A 17,123-nucleotide genomic window follows, 5' to 3' on the forward strand; every position below is an offset into this window, starting at 1 on the left:
TGTTGGTGAGAAGCAGGAAAGGCAGCTTGCTTTAGTAAATATCACTTCCTTAAATGCTCGTTGAGTAGAAAACACCAGATGTGTCAGTCATTTTTATTGATAGCCTGCCTCTCTCATGGTGCAGTTTCATAATAGAGCCATCAGGGGGAGGGACTTGTGCAGACACAAAAGCCTGATGGTGCTGCCACAAGTGACAGAAAACAACAGAGACGCTGAAGGAGACGTTTTTTTGACTGAGCTGCGACCATGAGGAGACCAGACCAACAGTAGAAGACGTGGGAACAGATGCAAGTGTATCTTCAGCTCTGCATCTGACTGAAGGTGAGACATAAGTTAGAGCTGCAGTCAGTTTGTACCATTTTAAGTGTGACATGAAACTTACCAGATAGGAAGTTTGTGGTATCTGTTTGTACTGTTATGAGCAGATTTTTATCTTCACTTTTTTGTGTGTAGATATGTGTTTACTGCTATACTGCACAGTGGATTACTAATTCAGACAAAATGTTTCACAACATATACCCTGCCCTAATTACCCAAATGCTCTTTTCCTCTCATTTGTAATCCTGTTATAATCACAGTAACTAAACTCTGTTACACTGACCAGCTTGGCACAGTTTTATGAGTTGTTCTTATTAAGTAATGAAGCCCCAATCAGCATTTAGACAGATTAGGGGCTATTTTTTATTTCCTTAACTGGTCAAGTTAAAGTGTTTAAACTTTCTCAACACCACGGTGAAAGTACATACATCTCTGAGATGGAATGCCATACAGCAAGCTGGGGCATGTAGTAAACATTTTCATCACTCTGGTTAGAAATCTACAGGAACTCCTCTTTGCATCAGCAGGATTGGACTTGCGGAGAAAAAAAAAGAGAGAAGATAGCCGGATAGACAGACGAGAGGACGGACTGGCTTTAGTGGTGCATATCAAGGAGATCACCATCAATGAAGACACCCGGCATGGCGGTATTCAAGCAACAAAATGTGGATGATTTCTATGAAATTGGAATGGAACTAGGAAGGTAAGTAATTTTCTAAACTGTTTAATGAAGCAGTAGAAGGAGTGTACAGAAAATGATCTTCCTCACTTTGAGTGTGATTCAGCTCTCCCCTGTACGCCTGAGTGGTCCTCATGTGTGTGTGTGTGCGGGGGTATGCAAACAGCTGGCCTGTTGAAGCTTGAAATTGGGAGTGTCGGTGTGTTTAAGTTGGCTGAGGTTTACAGCAAGAGATAAAGTTTCAGGTAAACGCACTCTAAGAAAACAAGTTCTGTATGGGTACAATATGTTAAATGCAGTAGAGAGAATAGACTCACATTTATTGTCTATTCAAGACTACAACTCTCATTCAGGGTGGAGGATACATGTGTTGGCTGGTGAGCGGGAGTATTAACCAAGCCCATACAGAGCAGACATAAAGGAAACTGTGTCCCATGGGGAAATAAATTATAGGAAGTTGGCAGAGTGCAATATGGACTGAGGAAGCTACAAATCCATTCAGCACAGAAGGACAGCTTGGGCATGTGCACCACTTGCTAACAGAAAGATAGGGTGTGAAGGGAAAGCGTCTGACATCTCACCTTTCACTGCTAATCAAAAATATACACTATGTCCCAATGTTTGCTGGCCATTTAACTTCTTTGACACACCCTATGCTGTTGAAATGGGTTCTCCAGCTGCGTATATATGCTTTTGTGTCCAGTACTTACGGTATTCCTCATGTATTTTCCTTTATGAAATATTCAAGTGCATCTGTGAAGATTTCAAGGGGGAAAAACACAAGTAGGCCGATGTAAAGAGGGATGTGACTGTCTGCACCCTTCCACTGTTTCAGCAGATATGTTTGTATTCAGCAGTAGCCATCTCTTATGTTATAGTCATCATACTGTTTAATGTAATGTCAGACCTTTAATAAGAACAACAGTTGTATTATCTTAGGTTTGGCATGTATAGTTTCAAGGGCAAGGCCTACATTGTCATCATCTTTTCAAATTAGCTGAACATCTTTTGGAAATAATTTCAAATTCACAAGCACTCCTATTTGTTGTTTGAGTCAAACGTTTAATTGTGGCGGTGTAAACAATGTAAACCATAAAGCCTAAATGCAGCAGTAGTGGTAGCTACATCACTTTGAGGTTATGGAGCCTAATTAAAATTGTGTCCCTTGAAATGTTTAGGCAGATGAAAGAGAAGTTGGCAAACACAGGCATAAACAACCAACTCTTGGTATTGGCCAATATAGGTCTATATTATTTTTTAAATATATGCGCCTTTAGGCTAAACAATCGGTTTCTGTATCGGCCAAGAATTTTCATATCAGACAGCAGTGGATCACTAATTGACTCATGAAACACAACAGCATTTTATACTGTATTATAGTTTAACTTTTTTTTTTTTACTGTGGAAATGGTATTATTTTTTCCTTGTATAGGTATTAAAAAGGTCTTAAAAGTCAATAAATTTGAAGTTGAGAATTAAGCAGAAACGCTGTATTAATAAGAACAACCTTTATGTTACCGGGTACATTGGATTTGCTTTCTGAAGAGCGTCAAAGTATCTGAACCAACAATAATTTATTAACAACTTATTAACATTCACACACTTGATAGATTATTGTAAGAACCATTTAGTAATGGTGTATCAGCAGATGATTAGAGGGGTCTTCACAGTTAAGTAAAAAGCTAAAAAGACAAGCCAGAAGTTGTTTTAATCAACAGCTTTTAACTGATAACTATTAAACATTAGTGAAATATTTATTAAAGGCTCCCTCCACTAAAAAATTAGTTATTCTTACTCTCACCTGACTGCATTTGAGCTTCACTGTGCAGAGTTTGACATTAGAAGACTGTTTTCACATTCAAAGGGGGAAAGTTTCTCCATGCTCACCTTAAATCTGAGTTAAAGGCTTGTAGCTACAAGCATGACTGGTGACATCACAACTAGTTTGGAAGCTAATCATGGTCCCGTATGAACTTACACAAGTGTGAAACTTGAAGCCTCCAGTGCACAAACATTGCACAAAGTAGGAGATGGCATTTAGTCAGTTGTAAAGCCAATGGTTGAAAATGTATAACCTTTATAAAAAAGATTATGAAAACATGATAAAGGTTTTAGAAAACTCTTTCTAAAGAGTTTCTAAATGGTTTATGAACTCTTTTTAAACCCATTCTAAAAGTTGCTTCATTGTAAAGTGCTTCTGGTAACAGGACTGTCTGACGGTAAGGAAACGTACCATCTAAAGACTGACAATATCATTGTGTTGTGGTGATGCTGAAAGGGTGTTACTTGAAAAGAGCCTAGCATTACTGTCAAGAGATATAGAAACTTGTGGTTAAAAAGGCACAGATGTCTGAAACTGAAAACGTATGTGAGAATTTTATCACCAATCTGGCAGCTAAATGTTTTCCTTGCAGTTATTTTGTCTTGCTGTGATGGGTTGGTAGTGAGTTTTGGAGGGTTCAGCCCACTCCACCCACAGTTTGTGACAGCCTCTTGGGTTCAGACCTCTCCATACGCCACAAAGGAAAGTTACTCAATTGTCCTCACAAGAGGGTGGGGAAAATTTGATGAAGGGGGCCAAAAACTGATTTGTATTTAAGTATTTAAGATGTTCTCTCCTCTGTGGAACTGTTGAGCCATTCGTTATATGAAAGTCAGTTCATCATAACGTCCCCCTTGTTGACAGATTTTAATGTCATAGGGCCCCACGCAGTTGTACTCAATGTTTCTTTCCATACTGACGGAGACTTTTTAGTAAACCTATCTGTAAAACAACCCTTTACTTGAAATGTGAGGCATTTACTGACCTGTCTTCCCGTCTGATTGATGACTACTGATGATGACATACAGTAGGAAGTGTCACAGTGTCAGCCCACAGCTGCCACTAGCCTTCACACGAGACTGTTGAGACTGGTGAGCTGTTACCATAGATGTATCATAAGAACTCTCTCTTGGCTGTTACACAAGTGTCTGCGTCAAGGCAAGACTGGGAAAAAGGACTCTACCTGTCAACAACAGATTCCTTCTCCAAGAAGCTTTTATACATTTACTGCTTTCTTTACTAGATGCCAATAACGTGGTGGCCATCAGACACTGCGTGTGCCTGTAATGAATGAAACAACGTCATCTTTGTTAGTTATCATCAAGCAACGACAAGAATTAACAGGATGCTCCGTTGGATAGGAAGTGCCATTGTTTTTGCGTGCCTGAACAAAAATAAAAGGCTTGTCAACTTCCTCCAAATTTTAAACTCTGCCTAGTGTAGCATGCACTTGCATCATAGTGGGTATGAGTCCTTCACCTTTGTGGTGTTTTTTGTTTTTGCCATGCCAGTGGTGTGGCTGGTGATGTCGGTCCACCATTTTGTTCCTCGAGTCTTGAGCCCAAGAAAAATTTCCCTTCGGGGACAATAAATGATATCTTAACAACTGTTACAGTTGTTAACAACTGTACAGGCATTCATGTACCCATTCATTCTGGTGATCCAACTTTTCATCTAGCACCATCAGGACAGAATCTTACTTAAAACCAGTGGTTTCCCCATCACCTTTAGCTGTACTTTGTGTTAAGTATCAAGTTAACATGCTAAACTAAGGATGTGAACATGGTAAACACCTGCTAAACATCAGCATGTCAGCATGCTAAAGTTAGCTAAATTTGAGCTGAAAGCATCACTGTACCAAAGTACAGCCTGGCAGAGCTGCTCACATGGCTTTAGACTCCTGTTATTAAATTACTCAAATCTCTAGTTCCAACTGAACACAGGAACACGGAAAAGGTCACACCACATGTTATGCAAAGTGTTTCCCAGTTACTGCAATATGTGTAATTTGTAGAAATAGTCAGTACATTCACACAGAAGGAAATTAATTACGAGTTTTCAGTTTGCAGAAGTTTGTCGTCTTTGTAGAGGACGCAGGGAGTGCAGCAATGTACATTTAAGGCCACCGTGTTCACACACTGGATGTGTTGAAGTGAAAAGAACTGACAGTCGCGAGGTGGACAGGTGCTGCTGATCGTCCCAGTAAAGTGCTAGAATTTCTCCAAAGGGATTTACATGATGTATCTATAGCAGTCACAGTAGGCGTGCGTGTACAAGGAGCAGAGGATAAGAGTGTGTGTAGTCAGACATTCCTGCTGTCGAATAAGTGAAAAATGTGTTTATACAGTGCAGCCCGATACAGGGAACTCCGTGTTGGCCTCTTGTCTTGGACATTCCCAGAGTTCCCGTTTGACAGAGGTCAACCCGTTACTGTCAGCATACTCATACAGCCCTGCCTCTCCATAGATGCTTTGTTGAGACTGGACCACTTCAAAACCAGTGAGAATCTACAGTGTCCTGAACACTTCATGATGCAAATGTTGAGATATTTCATACTAATAGCAGATAAAGCGGTTGTCAAATTGTGTATTTGGGTTATTAAGCATTTGTTACTCTAGATAATACAGCTTTTCATCCTCTGACATGACAAAAATGATATTTTTCTGCAATGATGAATGTGATCAGCTTTTTCTTTCTTCCTCCACTTTCACTTCACAGATGGTTGGGGTGGTTAGGGACAGGGCTTGGTCAATTATGAATCTGGCCGTCTTTGTCACGCTGCCCCAGAGGTTGTTCAGTTGAGAAATGTGTTTAAATATTGGGCCGGCGCCACTTGTCCGAGCATTCCTCCAACCTTGGCTATGGATAATGACCTTCAGCTGTTGGGAGTGGAAACTCTGTGGAGAGATGGTACTTTCAGCCCCAGTGGCCGGCTTAGAGCTAATGCAGCCGGCACGCCTGGCCCGTTGTGGAATACCACTCCCAGCATCACTGCTCTCTCCGCTGTTACTTTACACTCCACAGCAACGCTAAAGTAAAGCCCCTGCAATGACATTTGTGTTGTGCACTGTCTCGGGTTTGGGCTACAACCATCAACACGAGGGGTTATTCCGTTCAGTCTTGCTTAACAGGCGAATCAAGGACACTGTTGCTGCTGCCATGTGACGATTCCTCCCCTCGGGGTACTTGCCTGTTTTTGCAAGTGGAATTCATTGAGTGACTTACCCTCCTCCTCAGTTCACACATTATCGTAGTCATCTCTAACAGGGTCAACCTTTCAGATGTGTCTCAGGGGTGGAAACGTCCTGTGAATAGAACAGATAGAGGGAGCATTTCAGATTCCATGCTGCTCTGCTTCAGCCCCATGCAGCATGTGTGTGTGTGACTCTTTGAAGACCATTGTTCAAAGAGTCTGTCCCGCATCCTCTGTTGAGACATGTTTTCAACGTAATCTGACCTTGACAGTGTTTTTGTTGCTGTGATAAGAAGTAAATTGTCTCAATAATAACCACCAGGGGCTCTGTGGTTTTAAGTTGGTGAAATGGATACTTCTCTAGAACCTGGAAGCGTAAAAATTGTTCAAGAACATTCTTCATTAGTAGACACAAAGGGTGGCACAACACCAGGAACACTAAAGCAGTGCAATTAATACTACTGTACTTTTGAGAAGCGTATAATCTTGATTTTTTTTTTCAGATTGTGTCTTTGACTGTCTACAAATGTTGATTTAAATGCTTTAAGGCCATAATTTGCAGTGTTGCTTGCTTATATTGTAAGATGTACCAACTATTCTGCCCCCTTAGTAGAAAATCTGGGCTTACATAGTAACAGTAAACCTCAGAAACTGATGTTTTTGTGTACTTGAGCAAGGCAAATCTATTGGAAGGCTTAGTTAAACGCCTCAGTGGAGCTGCTCCCAGATGTGATTGTAAAACTGAGTAAGCACAGCACAGGGTGTGCCTCATAAAGAGCAAACTGGCTCAATCGTCCCGCACTGAGGCGGTAAGGGAAAGGTTATTGAGTCAGAAGGGTTACCTAAAACTACAAAGATGATTATGGCGGTATAAACATTCGCATATAATCCCCTGTTTGTTTTGTGATGAGCTGGAGCTATGAGTGTGTCAGCACACTTTGAAAGTACAAGTGTAACCTGCCGTATGAAATGAGCTTGGCAGGAGCTCAGTGGGTATTTGTATGTTTCTGGACTGTTGAACAAACTGTGTTTGTTTGAGGCAGCCGTTATCAGCAGCTCCTCTCAGCGTTCCTCCTTTCTACTCTTCCTCCAACTCAGCAGGCCCTCTTCTTCTCCCCAGCAGCACAAGCAGCAACAGCAGCAGAGAGGTGGCAGGTGGCGAATGAGCCTGCGAGCAGAGCTATTCTTAGCCCACTAGACACCATGATAATAGTGGACACAGACTGGACAACCTCTCTCAGCCACCCTGGAATCTCTGTGTGGACAGTTATGTCCAAAACATATAAAAGGCCAGCCAGTTATTATCTGTTTCCCTTCTTTGTGAGGTCTTTCACATTGTCTAAAAATACATGTCCAAGCTACACTGTGGAATAAACAAATAATCATAGTTAGCTTTAATATATTTCAGCCAAACATTGTAGTCTGTATGCATACTTTACTGACTATTCCTCTTGTCAAAGATAACGTTCATCTTCCCCACTCAGAAACTCTCTTGCAGCTCTGCCACCACCCTCACCCTCATCTCTTCCTGTGGGATGACACTGAAGGGTCAGTGACTGAGAGGGTTGTTTTCACAGTCTGAATGTATAGAGTGGGCAGGTCAGCCCACAGCAGCAGGAAACGTGTAAAGTAGCAGGAGTGGCAGCAGGCTTTGTCAGGTCTGAGATTACAAGTGCTGCTCTGATAATAAAGCCATGGAGACTCACAACATATATTTAACTGGGCGACAGCGCTGGAAAATGTTTTCACACTTCTCATTCAGTCTGTCAGTGGGTCAGTTATGAGTGAAATGACTCTGTAGTTATGTTAGGGGAGAGTGACAACAAAGGAAAATGTTACACCGAGTTTATTGATGGAGCTGTGCCAGCGTTCTTAAAGTCATTTGAAGTCATTAACCCATGTCATAAATACATATCCACAGGCTGTAACATGCATAACAAGAACTCAGTAAAAAGTGAAACAATGATCCACTGAGAGATGAACTGTAAGCCACACCTCTGTTGTGAAATATTCAGCGTTTTTGGGATTGTTTCAATGGACTGATCTCATGAGGATGGCTAGAAATTTGGCAGGAAGGTTGCTGGAGGGGGAGGACAGCAACTCTGTCCACACTGCCGGCCTATCTGATTGTTCTCTTGTCTGTCTGGGAAACAGGAAGTGATGGGTTATACCGCAATATTTCAGTAATTTTTGACACTCAACTTCCTCCCATACGTTATAGCTATATCCTGTTGTTAGTTGATGAGAAGTTCATTTAAAAAAAAGATACCTAAAGAAACAAAATTAAACACAAACAATATTTTTCAACAGCAATAATAGCATTAAGTGATGCCAGTCTTTTTTTTCTGTTTTGTGTCTGTAGTGGGCAGTTTGCAATTGTCAAGCGCTGCATAGAGAAGAGCACAGGTGTTGAATATGCAGCCAAGTTCATCAAGAAGCGCCAGAGTCGAGTCAGCAGACGTGGTGTAAGAAGAGAGGAGATCGAGAGGGAAGTGGACATCCTGCAGCAGCTCCAGCATCCCAACATTGTAGCGCTGCACGACGTGTACGAGAACCGCACGGATGTGGTGCTTATCCTCGAATTGTGAGTCACTGCATCATCCAACAATACATCACCATATCCTTACATTTAAAAGAACAGAATCCCCTCATGCTTGCCAGTTTACACCGGTGTTTAACCTTAAAACATCCAAACATCTCCACACAATCATTCGTTTTTTGCATTTCTCCTGCAAAAGAAGTCAAAGGATACTTAACATAACGCACAGCATCTTGTTTTAATATAAAACATCAGTGGAACTTTTTGAATGTTTCAGACCAACAATGGTTAAGTTTTGTCTGTGCATAGTAACAGTTCACTGTGAGTTTGTATCTGTGTACACAGATTGTTTGTTGAACCTGTGTTTGCTGGAAACCTCTGCCAAGATCATGTGTGCCAGAAAGAACCGAGTGTCTCTCACAGAGTCGATAACGCTTGTGTTGAAAAGAGGCCTCAGATGACCTCATCTGTGTCCAGCAATTGCCTGGGAACATGGAGGCACCAATTAGGACTAATTGAAATATCAGTCCAATTAAAACTGGGATGAATTGACTGACATTTTTCTGTTCAGCTGCAGGATCATGATTCATTCAGTCAGTTATGTTTTCTTTGTATGAATGTAAAAGAACATTGTGCTTATGGGCTGCCAACTGATCAAAGGACACCTTAAACCAATTGCAGCTTTTCAGAAATTTTAGTATGAAAAGAAAGAGAGCTAGATTGCTTCATAAGTAGGGCAAAATGACACAAAACAGACCTGAATTGTTGCCACAAACAAATGTATTTAAGGCATCCTGAACCAGCACATCCAAATCCTGAGAACACACTTTAGATAACCTTCAAGAGAGCCCTCGCTCCAGATTATCTGAGCCCACAGGATGAGTCCTTAAGTGTCTGTGTGTATGTTACAGGGTTTCTGGAGGAGAGCTGTTCGATTTCTTGGCTCAGAAGGAGTCTCTCAGTGAAGAGGAGGCCACTCAGTTTATCAAACAGATCCTCGATGGAGTCCAGTACCTCCACGCCAAGAGGATCTCACATTTTGATCTAAAGGTACAAAAGATCCATCCAAGTGACATTTGTGCATCACATGTAAAACTGTATTTTGCTCATACCGTACTGTACGTACATGCAAGGTTGAGCATGTGAATCTGTGAAATATATATAGCAGGTGTCTAATGTACATGCCGGTAGAGTTTTGCTATTCTGAATCACTCATCCTTCCTGTTTTCTGTGGCTGAGATCCAAACTCTCAGATACAGACACCTCAAGGTTATCTCATCACTTTCAGAGCGCAGTGTCGCCCACGCTGCTCGCTGAAAGTCACGGCCCTGTTTTTTTCTACAGCTGCGGCTCCTCACTCTCTACGCTTTTCATTTGGCAATTAAGGAAAAAGAATGCACAGTGAAGGGCTTGATTCAGACCTTCCCGAGGCTTTGACCTTCAGTGCACGATGACAGATTTGTGCACTAATTAGTGCTTAACATTTACTGCGAAATCAGAAGGTTAATAGTCAGTCAAGGAAAATGTTGAAACTGTTGTCCAGTTAGCATAGATATTACAGCTGTTGACCTTTACATTGATTTATAGGAATCCAGAGTAACTCTAGAGGGTTTGTAAATCCCCCCAAAAATATGCTTAATTGCTTTCATATTACACCATAACAATTGTTGCAATGTTTTTCTTCAACGCTTACGCAAAAGGCGCCTTTCACCAGGTAACATCTATTATTCAGTGTTGTTTATGTATTTCCCAATCTTGGTATTAGCTGAAATCTGCTGACAAATGTGCCTCCCTGTGTTGTTCTTTTTGTACTTCAGCCTGAAAATATAATGCTACTGGACAGGAATGTTCCTCTACCCCGCATCAAACTCATAGACTTTGGACTGGCACACAAAATAGAAGCTGGGGCAGATTTTAAAAACATTTTTGGAACCCCTGAATTTGTTGGTAAGTGCTTTTCAAACAAGTTTTCAGTAGTGAGAAAAGTGTTTGCACTGTAGGACATTTTAAGAAGAAGGCTTGGTGTTTTGCCTGGCGCTGTTTGTGATGCAGGAGTGTGTGCTGTCTATTTTCAGCTCCAGAGATAGTCAACTATGAGCCACTGGGATTGGAGGCAGACATGTGGTAAGAGCCTTTAATTACCTCTGACTCTGCTCCCTTCCATACAGCAGGCTGCAGTACATAACTTTGGATTAACCTTGTGCTGTTTTTTCACAGGAGCATTGGAGTCATCACATATATACTGTAAGTTGGGATGATTCATGACTATGAAGGGGGATCTTAATGTACCTAAAGGGATTTTCGAGGAAGGTCTTAGTCAGCGTATGAATGTTTTTGCTGCCGTTTCAGCTTGAGCGGCGCGTCACCTTTCCTCGGTGACACAAAGCAGGAGACGCTGGGAAACATCTCGGCGATGAACTACGATTTTGACGAGGACCTCTTCAGCAATACAAGCGAGCTGGCCAAGAGCTTCATCAAGCAGCTCCTGGAGAAGGACACGAGGTAAAAGTAACGGGTCTCTGACAAACAGCAGAACAGCTGAAGGTCAAAGGTCATGTCTGACAATTCCAACACAAAGCCCAGTAAGGTTTCACAGCAATAAATCCTAAGCACATTAAATATGCGGTCCTGATCCAAATGAGAATGAAAGGGCAGCCAGTCCACAGAAATCTAGAGCAAAGGATTTGGGCACATTTCTTTTTGCTCAAATTCACTGACACCATGTGATTCACTAAATGAAATAAGCTAAATAAACATTATTTATACTTTAAACTAATTACCGGAAGCAAAGCATTTGTATATACTTATCTGTCTGTGTAAATGTGATCTTGTTGTTGCTTAACACATGTTTCCATTTAAATGCACCCCCAGGAAACTAAATATTCTTGCGAAAGTTGTGGTGACCTGAAAGTATTCCTGAGAGTTTCATATCCTAAAGCATGATCGCTCACCCTGCCCTGGGTGTATTTACTCAGCTGCGGTTTCTTCTCCTTTCTCTCATCACTTTAGAAAACGGATGACTATACAGGACGCCCTCAGCCATCCTTGGATAAAGGTATGCACTTGGTTTATTCTATATTATAGCATGTTTCTGTATTCTCTGTAACTGCTGTCAGAACTCCACCCAAAAATGTTTAACAATATGTAACTGTAGTTAGTGTCAAAGGTCACATTAGGGTAACAGGGTCATTTCTCCTAGGAGAGGCAAATCCATCTTTAAATGTGTGAAGAAATTTGAATATAGGCTCAAAATCCCAGAGTACACACCCGTTATCTGCCTATATGTTCCTTCTATTGCACCACAGTAACAGTATATCGTATCCATCACTGCACCACAACCCTCACTCTGGGAATATTTATTTCACTCTTCACCTATCAACAAGCTCCACACATCTGAGCTGTCTTTTACCGTCTGAAAGTTCAATAGCTCTTTTTTCGAGAAATGTCAGCGAACTGAAGCAAGATCTCACTAATTGTGTTTTTAATGGCATGGACATTTAACACCCTGTAACATAGAGGAAGTCTACTCCAACACTGGCTGCTGAAATGCATGTGAATGGTGTTTTTGCTGTGGAGTCATCATCCTGTTTGGATACAAGCATGAAGGCAGGAAACATAACACACTCAACAGGAATGTCTGTTGTCTGTTGGCGCTCATACCTGCCATGGCTTTCGCTATAGGGTCACACACTAATCCTTCATCTGCTGGGACATTCACCGCTACGTGTGTTTTCAAGATGCAACAATGAGACAGCCTCTCACTCAGTGTTCCTCCACCCTTCTGTCTGAAGTCCTGTGGCCACATGGAGGACAGCGCTGCCCCTGAGGCCGAGAAGAAAGTGGAGCAGCTGAAGACGAAGCGTCTAAAGGAGTACACCATCCAGTCCCACTCCAGCATGCCCCAGAACAACACATATGCCAACTTTGAGCGTTTCGTCCATATGGTGGAGGACATCAACCTGATGCAGACGGGGCTGTCAGAGGTGGCAGGGGCCCGCCACACCCTGCAGGGTGACATAGAGGCACTGCTCGCCATCTACAACGACAAGGAAGCCTGGTACAAGGAGGAGAGTGAGACTGCGAGGAAGCAGCTCTCCCAGGTCTGCTATGAGTTTCGTAAAGTGGAGGCCAACAGGAGGCTGCTGCAGGAGGACATGAAGGCCGTAGACGCCAGTCTGGAGAGCATCAGCGGGAAATACCAGCAGAGACAGAGCCAGCTGGACACTCTGAGGCAGGAGCTAAACTGCGAGCTACAGTGGCTGCAGGAAGTGATGAGCTCTCTGCATCCAGAAGGAGCCAACGGCAGCATTCACAGCAGCAGTCTGAATACGGACATGAAGCAGGCGCTGAAGGAGCTGCTGCATCAGTCCTGTGGAGGGGAACTGTGCCCCGAGGCTAAACAGCCACTCACAGAGTCTGGCTAACCTGAGTGAAGACACACTTTTATTGAGCTTTGATGAATCTTAACATGTTTATGGCAATGAGACTCTTTGAATTCAACACACTGATGTTTTTTCAGCAACACAAACTTTTGAATGTATAGCTGCGTAGTCTTGACATTTTGCTTAGTCCTAAGATTTTTTCCTTGAATATGCTCTGTAGTACGATAGAGTCGATTAAAGGAATTCTTCGACATTTCGCATTTTGGGAAAAAACACTTATTTGCATCCTTCAGAGTTCAGTAAGAAAATCGATACACTGTCATGTCTTAATAGTAAATATGAAGCTACAGCCAGGAGGTGGTTAGCTTAGCTTAGCTCAAAGACTTGAAGCAAGGGGAAACGACTAGCCTGGCTCTGTCCAAAGTTTTTTTTTTTTTTTTAAATCCCTCTATGTTGTATCTCCTTTGTTATGTGCTGGACTATTTTTGGGCACATAACCTCCCATAAAACCACAACTTCAGTTTTTGTACGGATTAAAGAGATCTAAAGTGTCATTTATTGAGCTTTAGAGGTATTGCTAGTACTGCTAGGCATATTTTGTTTGAACATAGCCAGGCCAGCTGTTTCCCCTTGTTTCCAGTCTTTATGTTAAGCTAAACTAAGCTAAGCTAACCATTCTCTGGCTCCAGCTTCATATTTACCATACAGACATGACAATATTATCAACCTTATTCACTAATTTTCAGCAAGGAAGTGTATTTCCCCAAAATGTCACCTATTTCTTTAAGTGGCAAAAATGATGGCACATAGTTAACTTGAGGTGATATTAAGCAAACAATGAAACAAGATTAATTTATAGATGCCACTGGTCTTTTGACAATGAAGATAAATGTTGAATGTGTCCGTTTTTTCTGTGTCATGACTATAAGACAGCAATTCTTTTCAATGGAATGTATCAGAAGTTCACATTTTTGATTGATTTATTTTTTCATTCCATTTTAATTTTTAGCCTGTATATTGATGTAAATTGGTTATCCATTTGTAAAGTTACATGTGTAGACACAAATTATTTTTGTCAGAATATTTTTTTTATTAATTCAAATGTGCACTTTTACTGAAGATTGACTATTTATTTATTTTAGATGCCTTTTTTTTATTTCTTTCTTGGAGATGTTCTTGTAAAAACAAGAAAATTAACATCTATCCAGATCTTATGTGTTTAAAGACTTGTCACACCCTTATCTGTGTCATTTTAGCATCTCTACAAATGTACACGCCTCACACTTTTTGGCTTCAGTTTTGATGTGCACACTGACATTTCTCACTGTTGTCAAAAACACTGAAATAAATGCTTATCATTTATTATGTATCCAATGTCCACATTTTTGAAAATGATCTGGGATTTCAGTTTATTTCCTGTTGTATTTCAGTTTCCACTGTCAAAATCAGACAAATATCTTAGCAATCTGTTATTTTACTTTAATATGAGATAGTTAAGATAGTTCCTCTGCCATTTCATCCCCCTTATGTCTCTACAGCCTTCTAATCCTAGACAGGCCATGGTGAAGAGGTTGTCAGTGGTCAACTTGGAGAACTTCAAAAGACAGTACGCCAGACGCAGATGGAAGGTAAAGTATTTGAAGCACAATTAGATCCTTACAGCAATCCAAAAATGTTACTCTTGATTTGATTGTGTCTGTTATTTTGTCTGTTTTCTATAGTTGTCATTCAGAATTGTGGCTCTGTGCAATCATTTAACGCGGATCATGAGGAAGGGCCAGAAGCTGCCTGAGCAGGATGGGGTAGGTGTAAATCAAACATTAAACTGGTTCAGTTTGGACTTCAGAGCAACTGTATTTGCTTAGATTAGTAATTCAGTGGCTACTATCTGAGCTGAGTTGCATTGAACTCATCACATAACATGTTTAAAACAGCTACTGTAGACATTCTGCTTATTTAAATGAAATTTTTAAAAATCTTCATTTTTGTGGGTCTTCTCCAACTGTGATAGAATTGTCATCACCTTTCACCAAACCAACAATGGCACAGCTGTTTCTTTAACTCAGTCATTTGTTCATTTTCAGAGGGATTGTGAAAGTGACCAAGAAGAAGAAATCCTCAAGAGAAGACCAAGGACCAGAAAGAGAAGCAGCACTTCCTGAGAGCAAAAACCAGTGTCAAGTGTGTCAGTCGACGATGTTCCTGTTGCAACAGTGACTCTGCACTCTTTGACACACACATTGCAGCTGTCACTTGTCATAAAGAATCAGCCTCAGTATTTGAATGACTGCTGAAGATGCAGCGTTTTCAGTGGTCAAAGCAACTTTCTTTGTCTTGGTGACCGACAAAACCAGCAGATCATCTGCTGTGTGTTAGATAGCCATTTCTGAATTAGAGCTACTGTTTTCTGGCATAAGAAGATATAACTGGATTATTGTTGACAGGAACTGAGAAGCCGATGTTAGCACATGCACAAGAATGGAGGCAGCTTCCTCTAATAACTGCAGTCTTAAAAATGCTTCAGCTGTTGTTAGACAGCCAAGTGTTGACAGAGAGTTAGACTCTGTTCTTTTTATTGTGCAGGCTGCGTGTGGGGATTTACAAGAGGTGTTTTGTCCAAAGTATTGTCAGATAAAGGGTGTTAGCACGGCAGAGTGGCGAGACGGTAGCAGATTTTCATAACCAAATGTTTACACATTGTTCTGCTTAACGTACAGTAATGTCATACAACACAGTTTACTCTTCATTTGCCACATCAAGAATAATTACCTGAAGCCTGTATGCTATACAAAGCCATCTGTGTACTGTAACTCAGCATATTTTTAATTACTGTAAATTACTCATGTCTAATGAGACAATCATTACATTTCGTCCTGAGCATACATAATGGCAGTATATAAATAACTATCTATACATATGTGAAAGACATTTCACCGTTGTATTTCTTAATGCAGTTGTTTGTTCTTGATATATTTTGATGTATTTATGGTGTAAATATATATGTCAGCCAAATGTTTTATCTCAGTTTCACTTGTATCTTACATCCGCTGTTTTAAAAACAAATACATAATTTTCTGTTCACTTGTATGTATTGTAAATTGAAATGTTTAATAAATTAATGACTATGATTGTTTTTTTTTTTAGTTTTAATAGGGTTGGTCAAAAATGAGAGACTCCATGACAATGTAAAAATCAGAACATGCCATCATGATATTAGTAATTGCCATTAAACCTGATACATGTGCTTTTTGGGCACTCAAATAAAAAATATAGTTTTGGTTTTTTTTAACTTTGAGCCCCATGACAATCCATGATTATGACGATATGTTTTTCTTGGAGTTTGGAGAGTGAAAATCCACTGGAGACATGACACATCATTTTTACAATGTGATGTCCCAAACCGGTTTTCCACCTTAAAACCAAATGAGAATGTGAAAAGGACAGACATACCAGTGTCCCTTGACAATAAATACATTGTTAATTCTCTGAACATCAATATGCACTAATTGTTATAGTTAACTTCCCTTGTTGCCGACTCACATTTAAGATTGATTTTTCATCCGGCCATTGGTCAATTATTTAGTCTCACAACAGTGATGTTGTTTAGGCGCAGTTGGGCTGAAAGAGATTGGAGGGATAATTTGACCTGAACTGAATACATTTTTGGCAGTGATGCAATCTAGGCCAGCTCCACAATGATGGCAAGAAAGCAGTCATAATCAACAAGTGGGTCAATCTGTAATCCGTAAGCCTGTTTGTGCTTCAGTATTATGTAATTACTTAACATTCAGTTTAAGAACACAAACCATTTTAGACACACAATTGCATATTAAAATGTGGTCTAAATGTAAATGTTTTCGTCTAAACAAGAAACAATGTAAAAAAAATCCTTGGTGGGATCAGTCAATGCTGATCTAAATTAAAATAAAATTTAATTTTGGCATTAACTCTCTACATTTTGAGTAAAAATGTACACACAGACAGCAAGATACATATCATGTAATACATGTTTTCCACAGCACTACTGTATACTAGACTGGGAAAAGTTGTGCTACAGTCCCCTTCTTTTATAATCATAACAAAAAGGTAAGATTTGGCAGTTGCAAGTGTTTCTTTTAAATAAAGTTTACTTTAATAAGATGACAATTTAGAAATGTGTTTTTGATATAAATCCTGGATTTTACAGTGTA

At 40.5% G+C, this 17,123-nt stretch overlaps 1 protein-coding gene across 3 annotated transcripts; it reads left to right on the forward strand.

Annotated features, from left to right (window-relative positions):
- The first annotated feature begins 110 nt into the window (after nt 1–110).
- dapk2b (death-associated protein kinase 2b) lies at nt 111–16,061 on the forward strand. 3 transcript variants are annotated; one of them, XM_067589835.1, is made up of 12 exons: nt 111–321; nt 814–1,021; nt 8,375–8,596; nt 9,463–9,601; nt 10,369–10,498; nt 10,627–10,675; nt 10,769–10,795; nt 10,901–11,053; nt 11,561–11,606; nt 14,472–14,561; nt 14,655–14,735; nt 15,018–16,061. In XM_067589835.1, the coding sequence occupies exons 2-12, from the start codon at nt 945–947 to the stop codon at nt 15,093–15,095; spliced, it is 1,092 nt and encodes a 363-aa protein (XP_067445936.1). In that variant the 5' UTR covers nt 111–321; nt 814–944; the 3' UTR covers nt 15,096–16,061. The 3 variants fall into 3 exon arrangements, with proteins under 3 accessions (XP_067445936.1, XP_067445934.1, XP_067445935.1); XM_067589833.1 differs by lacking the exons at nt 14,472–14,561; nt 14,655–14,735; nt 15,018–16,061 and adding an exon at nt 12,343–14,295; XM_067589834.1 differs by lacking the exons at nt 14,472–14,561; nt 14,655–14,735; nt 15,018–16,061 and adding an exon at nt 12,343–14,295 and having other exon boundaries at nt 846–1,021.
- The last annotated feature ends 1,062 nt before the right edge of the window (nt 16,062–17,123 follow it).

The sequence above is a fragment of the Thunnus thynnus genome, chromosome 5 (genome assembly GCF_963924715.1).
Source record: "Thunnus thynnus chromosome 5, fThuThy2.1, whole genome shotgun sequence".
NCBI classification, from domain to species: domain Eukaryota; kingdom Metazoa; phylum Chordata; class Actinopteri; order Scombriformes; family Scombridae; genus Thunnus; species Thunnus thynnus.